The following is a 9,489-nucleotide window of genomic DNA, read 5'->3' as shown; positions in this document are numbered from 1 at the left end:
GGATTAAAAACTCACAAAAAATCCAAACTAAATGTCTTATACAGGCAACCTTCAGTATTTAACATATTATGTGTTGAATGCAACCTGTAAAACACCATTACATTAGTGATCTCAGCGTGATTATTATTATTATTATTATTATTATTATTATTATTATTATTATTATTATTATTATTATTATGTTACTAAAAATGACCTTAACCTGTAAGGACCCAGTGCTACTTTTGTGGCACTTCCCAAATTAATTTTTCTCTATATTTAACTTTTCCTACATGACTTATCACCATTTATTATAATATTATCTTCTGTATTTTGCATTTTTTGTGTAAATCAGGTATTTTCCTCCATGTAATTTATTGATCAGGTAGAAGTTCATTAAAACTAAGATTAAAGTTGAAGTTTATTATATCACAAACACAAAAAACTGAAGAAAAAGTGACTTTTACTGTAAAATCTATCATTAACTGAACATAAACCATGTGTCTCCATCCAATGTAACTGATCAAACTCCATGGGTTTTACTGATGAATCAATTTTGTAGAAGATGACAGTGTTTCCACAGCAACTATGGAGCCTCTGAATGTCCAAATGGGTCATATCTGATGACCATGAAAAGATGATAAACTGCATTTTACACCAATTATTTCAACATATTAATAAATGTAGTGGTTCAGAAGTTATTAAATATTTTAGATCAGTAGATGGTTTTGGTTGTCAGTGGCTGTTTGAGTCTTTATGGTTTAAGGCTTTTGCACAGTATGTTGCTACTACATGTTTTGTTTTTTGTTTTTTTATCACTAGTCAAAATATGTTGCAATGAAATCCTGCCATCTGGGCCTATACAGTGTTCGGCACCTACATTTTTATACGCAAAATTCGCTTTTAAGTTCCACAGATTAACTCAAAAGTGCCTCTGTGTTAAAGTTCAAGGTTCAATTTGAGGACATGCAGCAGGCTATGGTAACAAACACTGTCCTCACACACACCAAGTTGATGTGACGATACAAGTGAAGTATTTAAACGTCCTGTGATGCTTCTCAGATATGCAGAACATAATACAGTACAGCGCTTATAAAAGTGAAGAAATGTCCAGCATCATGACTAACTCAGTATTTTAACCATGGAGTTAAAAACATCAACCCAGTATGTGGTTGTAAAGTGCAGAAAAATAATGATTTGACCATTTCTTTCAAGACAAACTGCACCTTTTCTTAGGGTTTTACACTGATCTCCTTCACCCACTGCCTAAAACAGAGTAGGGAGCATATTTTTTAATCATTAACCATAAACAAATATCATAACTTGTGAATTTTTGTAAGGATGAATCTATAAAGCCATGTCACTTCAGGACCAGCCTGTTACATCTGCAAATGGTGAATCTATAACTTTTGCTTTCTTTGGTCATTTCCAGGTGGAATTCTTATCATATGTATTTCAACATGTCGTATCTGTGCCAGATGGACTCTAGACTCCAGACCTGGTTCACACTGAGGAGGCTCTGGTATCTGTCCAAGATGCAGGTGTTGTTCCAGAACCCATCCACAGGTTTTCTCTCAGTCAACTGCTGGTCTTTTATCACATGGGCGGGTTTATTTCACTCAAGTCTTACTTAATATTTGCAGCTAATACCAATGATTGGCGACAGATTCTGTGACATAGTTCCATTTGACTTATTTACCTCATTCATTTTATTTTTTGATGGTATCCATGGCACCAACAGGAAAGGGGTGTGTCCCTAAAAGACCTAAACGGACACTAGTGCCAAAACCCTCTACTGATCTAAAATATGTAACTGTTGAACCACTAATTCCATCAATGCATTAACATAATTCAGGTAAAATGCAGTTTCTCAGCCTTTCATGGTCATCAGATGTGGCCCACTTGGACGTCACCGTCATCTTTTACATTGATTTACCAGTAAAAACCATGTAGTCTGACAAATAACAGTGGATGGAGAAACTTGTTTTGATGTTTAGTTAATAATAGATTTTGCTGAAAAAGTCACCTTTTCTTCAGTTTTCTCTGTTTTAATATAATAACCTTTGAATTCATGCTGAGCTTTTATAAAGATCTACATCAGGGGTGTCAAACTGATTTTTAGTTCAGGGGCCACTTTCAGCCCAGTATGATCTCAACTGGGCCGGACCAGTAAAATAGTAAGAGTTAAAAATGTACAATTACATTATGAAAATGTTTACCTATATAAAGTTTCCTTAAAGTGAAAAATAATTGCAATTTTAACAACATCATGTCTCAGTTTAGCATTTACACACGTGTATTACAACTGACATTACAATTACAAATACACAAAACATTTAGTAACAGACATGATATTGTTAAAATTACACTTACTTCTCTTAAAATATTTCAGGTTATTCATATTTCTTTAGATTATTCACCTTTTTTTAAGGATAGTTTTTAAATGTAAACATTTTCATGCAATTTTCCTTTTTTTGCACTTAAACAGAGAAGAATATGGATTTGGCCTTATTTATAGGTTATTATAATAGTATTTTACTGGTCTGACCCACTTGAGATCATATTGGTCTGTATGTGGATCCTGAACTAATATGATTTTAACATCCCTGATTAACATTTTCAGTGTAATTTTTGCATTCCACAAATTCATCCTATGGACCAGATTGGACCCCTTGGTGGGCCGGTTTTGGCCCACGGGCTAAATGTTTGACACCTGTGATCTACATGATCAATAAATGAAATATATAAAATTACTAGATTTTCACAGAAAAACTTAAAATGTAGAGAATAATAAGATAATAAATGGTGATAAATCATTTAGGAATGGTTTGTGGCAACTTTGAAAAATTCATTTAGAGGTCGCCACATAAACAGTTCTGGGTCTTTAAAGTTACAGACACTGAAACAGCCTGTTTAGAACAAAGTAGAAACTTACATATACTACGATGAATAATCTACTCAGTATTTTGAGTTGAAACTTGAAATACATTTTTTGTATATGTGGCGTCCATTGACTTACTGAAATAACTTAAAATATATCCTTTTTATGTCAGGTACTCACATCTGACAGACTGGTCTCACATTCACAAAACCTGCCTCTATATTCATCGATGGAAGTTAATCTTAGGTGAGCACAGACACTTTCCTCCTCCAACAGATGAACATTGGACTCAGAGTAAACATCGATCTGCTCAGTATAAATCAAACATCTATGAGAATGAACAACATGAGAAACCTGTTCTTGAAAGGAGGACTTTATTTTTCATCTTTTTTAAAATTTTCATCTTAGAATTAACTTTCCAATGTGAAGGTTGTGACTAAAATAAGACACTTTCTTTACAGTGAAAAAACATTTCAAGAATGAATAAATTACCCTTCCACAAAAATGGTATAAATCAAAAACTGAAAAGGAATGTCATTGAATAATACACACCAAAACGGTCAGATGTCCAGTATGAACACAGGGAACTGGAGGACTCGACCTTACTGGGCCTGATCTGTTGCTGCATCTGACATTCAGCCGTTTTACAATTCATAGTGTTATTGTTTTTTACCAAACATCTTGGCTCTGATGCGGCTGCTTTATTCTGTCTGTGGTCACCACTGTCCAGCCTAAAGCCAAACTGGTTACACATCGCTAATAATATCCTATAAGCACTGAAATGAGGAAATGACTACATTATTTATTATTTGAATACTTGACAAACAATTAAACGAAGGGAATTAAACATAATTTTGTGCTTTCGTTTGTCTGATATTTCATCCTCACATTTCCACAGCAGTAGAGAGGGCGCTAAAGACGGCCTGCAAAACAGGAAACGTCTTTTAACACATCGGAAGTGGAAGTTATCCTGTTTTTCATTGAATTTCTGTCAAGTTTCAACACGAGCAAAGTTATGGAATCAGCTTCACATGCAGGACTTCTCTTAACGCATTAATCCAGCGCAGGAGGTGCAGGCTGCTCCTTCACACAAATGTTTTATTTCCGTAGATGAGCAGACTGAGCGCTGACAGCCTTCGTATCAAACCCTCATCCATGGACTGAGGTGACCTCCTGAGTCTGTTCAAAGTCCATCCAGTCAGTGTTCTCACTTTTCTGTCCTTTCCTCTTCATCATCATCATCATCATCATTATTATGATCATCATCATCGTCTTCCTCCTCACTGTCCTCCTCCTCCTCACTCTCACTGTACTGGTAGTCACGGCGGTTGGTGTTCACAAAGAGGTCGCTCTCGTCGTCCTCAGAATCACTACCCTCCTCCTCATCTTTCTCCTCATCCTTTTCATGCTCCTTCTGTGTTTTGTCCTGTGATGACTCCTCCTTAAACCCCTCAGGCCTGCAGGTAAAACCACAGTGTTACAGTTATGAAATGACGGCGGTGCGTGTCTGTATTAGTGTTATCTGTGTAACTCACCAGAGCTGTTGTTTTTGCAGATACTGAATGTGATCTTTGTAAAGGATGAAACTGATCTCTGCCTTCACCTTTTCTCCCTCTTCTATTGGGTCCACGATCACATAATCACCTTAGGTATAAAAAAAAAAAAACCCAACACAATTTCAACGTGAATCATGAATTTATGTTATTTAATACTTGATACAGTTACAGCTTAGGCAAACCATCATCATCTTCAACATTAAACATTCACTGTGTAACCTTTAGTTGCATTTAGATGTAATGTTGCAACCAGTTACTTTTTCCTCCCCTCCCCTATTGTGGAGAATAAAAAACACAAATGGGCCCCGTCGGAGCCACTGTTTACTTTGTCTCTTCTGGTTCACAATCAATAGGTGACACTAAGGCCCTGTTCAGACCATGAACATTTGTCCGGGTAAATTTGACCACACACAGACAACTCTAATGCAAGGTTTCAACACACTCAGAATATTTTTTTGAGATGCTTTCAACTCCAGTCAGACTGTATCCAGAGGTGGACCCTGGCACATCTGTCCATGTCCTCTAGCAGTCTGATCAGCAATACATCTCCTCAAAAAAAAAGTCTCCAACAAACTGTATGATTTCAGCAGTCCTACATGTTTATTAGCAGTCACACTGCATGATAATGTGGTAATAAACTTGGGGATGACAAATATGAAGATAAAATCTGCTAAATCTCTGTTGCAAGTAAATATAAACGAATTAAACCCATACGCTCACACCATCTACCTGAACTCCAATGAAGGCAAGCTAGTGATTGGCCTGCTGCAAAAGTGGCATTTATGTAATAGAAAAAAAAAAAAATCCAGAGGAACCTGGGATGACAGTTTTGGAAATTAAGTTAATTAGACGTAAGCGGTAGCAGCAGTCACACTACAAGACGATCAAACTGCATTTGTCAGCATTTTGTCAAGAACTGCCTTTAGTTGCAAAACTATGTCACTGACTGTCTGAATCATTAACTGTGCAACAAATGACTTTTTTTTCTATTAGCAGGGAAATCAGACCTGATCACTCAAAATACAAAGAAGATTCTTTGTACCTGAGAACAGCTGCAGTTACAGTTGGACACCTATATTCATTTATCTCAGGACAGATGTTTATACAAGGTCTAAACATTTTACACCGTGTCCAAACTTTAATGGAAGTGGGGTTGAGCATACTCCCAAGTCCTACACCCTAATGGTGGAGTGGATTAAAGTGGATTTGTGTTTATATAAATTCATGTACTTTGTAAACACTGTGATTCATTTGAGTTTACTCATTCAACACTAACCTCTCTTGATCCAGATGTTTTTACGGAACTTGGTGGGCATGCTCACGAGGAACGTGTCACCCTGAGCTGTGACAGTTTCATGGAGGTTGTTTCCACGGCTACCGATCACCTGCAGGTACAGAGGAAAAAGCCAGAGGTCAAAAGTCAGAGCCACAAAGCCACAAAGACCCAAGCATCTACTGACTTAAAATATTAAATAACTGTTGATCCACTACTCCTATCAATACATGTAATGATTGGTGTAAAATGCAGTTTGTCATCTTTTCATGGTCATCAGATATGACACATTTGGTCGTTCAGAGGCTCCGTAGTGAACGTGGAAACACTGTCATCTTCTACAATATTTATTCACCAGTAAAACCCATGGAGTTTGATCAATGACAGTGGATGGAGACACTTGGTTTATGTTCAGTTATGGATAGATTTACTGAAAAAGTCAGTTTTTCTTCAGTTTTCTCTGTTTTGATATAATCTTTGCATTTACTCTGAGCTTTCATGAACATCTACATGATGAACTACGTAAATATAGCGAAAATTACATGATTTACACTGAAACATGCAAAATATAGAGACCAATAGTATAATAAATGGTAGTAAATCATTTTAGACAGGAACAACAGACAGAAAAATTCATTTGACAACTGTCAGAAAAGAAGCACCGGCTCTTTATGGGTTAATATGTCTGATTACGAATGTGTGGTGTACGTTTCTAATTTTTTACCTTGACAATTTGCTGGTTCTCCGTGGGAGTCACAAAGTCTCCAAGAACCTCCTTAACAACGTGTTTGCGTTTAGTAGCTTGTGACATTATCCACGGCCTTTGATTTTATGCTCCAGCTGTGACAAGAAATAATTTATTACTGTTAATACTGACATTTCACATGAGGTTTGTAAACAGAAATGCACCACTACAACGGCAAACTTGAGATACACATCTTAAAATTGGACTCAACGATCTGTTCGCAACTTTGTAAGACTATTTTGAATCGCATCACTTCACATTATTTGAACATGTAGCCTGCCACATAAACTTAGCTAACGTTAGCTAACGTGTTCACATCGTATGATGGCCAACAACGTTATGAAGCTACATAAGTACCTTGAAGTAAACAGGAGGTCCACAGTCTCCAGTAATGAATGCAGACAGACTGACGGCAGGTTAAAATAGTTAAAGGTGGAGTTAAAACACACGCGTTGATGATTTTCTACGCGGAACCTCGTGCTCTCGTGTTTTCAGACATGAAAACAGCGGTAAGTCACGTTCTTCCGTAACAGTCGCGTTGCATTGTGGGAAATAGAGTTTCTCCATTCATTCTGAGCTGCATTCAAGGTCGCAAACGTTTATTGTGCTCCTTTACTCCTGCTGCATATTATTTACTGTTTTTTTATATATAGTTATTAATTCACTCTATATTTCATCAAAACTAGTGTTTATTTGTGAAATGTATTCTATATTTAATGGCTGTTCCATTTGTCTATGAACTAAACAACGGAATAATATTTAAAGAGACAGTCTTGGTATAAGCGTTTATTACTCGTGTGAAATTGTCTGGCATTTTAATACAATTCAGTGTAATAATAATCGTATTGTGCATCTACGTCGCATTGTTTCTGCCTTTTCTTCTTTTTCTTTCTTCTTTCTACAGCATTCCCTAAAACTGCATGATAAAAACTTTAGATATTCAGCACAAAAACTAGAGATATAAGCTTGAGATGATGACTTAATAGTTTTAACTCACAAATGTAAAGCTATATTTTCATACTTGAGTTGGATAAATATGGTAATTCAACTGAGAAAATGTGAGCTTCCAAGTAGAATGCTTCATTGCCATCTACTGGACAGTTGTATTATTGTATCTTCAAAGTCCTGTACGAAGTGTATTTGAGTAGACTGTCCATTGTTGTCTCTCTGTATGAGTCTCTGAAAGCAACAGACCTCCAATACTGTGAAATACTGCATTATTATTATTATTATTATTATTATTATTTTTTTTTTTTTTTTTTTTTTTTTTTTTTTTTAACAAAGTTTAAGATCAACAGTAATACTTACTGAATTGTTTCACCAGCATGATTCCAACAGTCCATTCTGTACTTGAATAGTGTTTTGGTGAATTAAACATAGTCAGTCCCTGGTAACAAAGGGGTTGATTAAGAAAATAACCAATGTAGTGATTTAAAATGTTTAAGGTTTTTCCATTTAGGATAAAACAAACAGACTCATGTCAAATGAAAATGTTTTGTTCCGCATTGAGAACTTGGCACTAGCAGTGAGTGCCATTTCTTTCAGCAAAAATTATTTTACACTGTTGAAAAGGATGACACAACTAAAATATGGCTGAAAATTACAAATAAGAGCACAACTTTTTACAGTGTTCTTCAATGTGACTGTGACCTTGGGATGTTTTCTTTATTTCCAGTAGCCTGTACCTTAATGATGCAGTGAATGCAAACCTTGGTTGTTCCAAAATAAGCACTGCTGAATAAGCATCGTCTGCTTTTCTTTTACTACAGACTCTTTAGGGTCATATGATGTTAGCCTAGTGCAGCGGTTCTTAATCTTTTTCTGTCGGGCCCCCATTTGGAGGACGGAAAATCTCCAGGCCCCCCTCAACCCCAATAACATTGTAAAAGTGGCACAATTATAGCTTTTATTGGAAGAAACATCAATACTGTAACAATACCTTTTGCTTTTCCTTGAATAATTTGTTGTAAAATAACTTAGACTTTTGCTTGAACAATACAAATAAACTCAACAAGACTGCTCCCCAAGACAATATTTTTCCAAATAAAAATGTGCAATTTTCTTACAACTATGACAATAAAGTTACCTTTTTTAGAACAACAAACAAATTTTGGTAACAAAGATGAACATTTTAACAATATCAGGGGCTGCAATGAGCCCGTTTCCATTGCACATCTCAGAACATTAAAATGCAAACTGTACAAACTGTGCAAAAACAGAAACATTGCACATTTTTCTTTTCCAGTCCAATCCTTGTCCATTCTCCAAACCTAAACTCTTTGTCTAGTCTAGCAACAGATCGCCATGGCAGTAGATATGTTTGTTGTACGTCCCTAAAATGAGTCCAGAGTGCTCCAACGCTAAAACATTAGTTCCACCTACTACATGGTACATACATCTAACCTGAAGAAAAAAAAAACACCCAGGAGTGATCCCATGCCCCCCTGGCAAGCTTTTGCCCCAGTGTCCAAAGTCTTCTACTGATCTAAACTGTTTAATACCTGTTGATCCACTAATCCTACCAATACATGTAAATAATTGGTGTAAAATGCAGTTTTTCATCTTTTCATAGTCATCAGATATGACCCATTTGGACGTTCAGAGGCTCAGTAGTCACCTGTCATCTTCTACAACATTGATTCACCAGTAAAACCCATGGAGTTGGATCAATGATGGTGGATGAAGACACTTGTTTTCTGTTCAGTTAATGACAGATTTTGTTGAAGAAGTCACTTTTTTCTGAACTTTACTCTCTTTCTAATATAATAACCTTTAACTTTAACCTGAGCTTTTATGAACATCTATGTGATCAGTAAAGTAAATGTAGGAAATACCTGATTTTCACTGAAACAATGCAAAACACAGAGGATAATATTACAATAAATGTTGAAAAATCACTTCAGAAAGGATACATTTAGTGGAAACTAATCATGTGGGAACTGCCACAAAAGTAGCACTGGGTCTTTCTGTGTCAAGATCTGTTTTTGACTTCTAAAAAATATCTGGTCTTTCCACATACTTTTTACCCAAAAGATTAAATGAAACCCAACGTGGA

At 36.0% G+C, this 9,489-nt stretch overlaps 1 protein-coding gene across 3 annotated transcripts; it reads right to left on the bottom strand.

The window, feature by feature from the left end:
* Positions 1-3,532: 3,532 nt before the first annotated feature.
* Positions 3,533-6,948, bottom strand: eif1ad (eukaryotic translation initiation factor 1A domain containing). Of its 3 annotated transcripts, none has more exons than XM_030146214.1 (6): positions 6,792-6,948; positions 6,414-6,529; positions 5,693-5,801; positions 4,396-4,504; positions 4,131-4,317; positions 3,533-4,100 (listed from the first exon to the last, which is right to left on the bottom strand). In XM_030146214.1, the coding sequence occupies exons 2-6, from the start codon at positions 6,498-6,500 to the stop codon at positions 4,068-4,070; spliced, it is 525 nt and encodes a 174-aa protein (XP_030002074.1). In that variant the 5' UTR covers positions 6,501-6,529; positions 6,792-6,948; the 3' UTR covers positions 3,533-4,067. The 3 variants fall into 3 exon arrangements, with proteins under 3 accessions (XP_030002074.1, XP_030002076.1, XP_030002073.1); XM_030146216.1 differs by having other exon boundaries at positions 3,533-4,114; positions 4,148-4,317; XM_030146213.1 differs by having other exon boundaries at positions 3,533-4,317.
* Positions 6,949-9,489: the final 2,541 nt, after the last annotated feature.

This window comes from Sphaeramia orbicularis, chromosome 10 (genome assembly GCF_902148855.1).
Source record: "Sphaeramia orbicularis chromosome 10, fSphaOr1.1, whole genome shotgun sequence".
Classification (NCBI taxonomy): Eukaryota; Metazoa; Chordata; class Actinopteri; order Kurtiformes; family Apogonidae; genus Sphaeramia; species Sphaeramia orbicularis.
The sequence above is the reverse complement of the archived record's forward strand: the minus strand, read 5'-3'. Positions and strand labels throughout refer to the sequence as shown.

Excerpts from the sequence above, each read along its gene's own strand:
- eif1ad (XM_030146213.1), bottom strand. The coding sequence starts at position 6,500 with ATGTCACAAGCTACTAAACGCAAACACGTTGTTAAGGAGGTTCTTGGA. Across the intron at positions 5,802-6,413 it reads AGAACCAGCAAATTGTCAAG|GTGATCGGTAGCCGTGGAAA; the intron begins GTAAAAAATTAG and ends CTGTACCTGCAG. Across the intron at positions 4,505-5,692 it reads AAACATCTGGATCAAGAGAG|GTGATTATGTGATCGTGGAC; the intron begins GTTAGTGTTGAA and ends TTTATACCTAAG.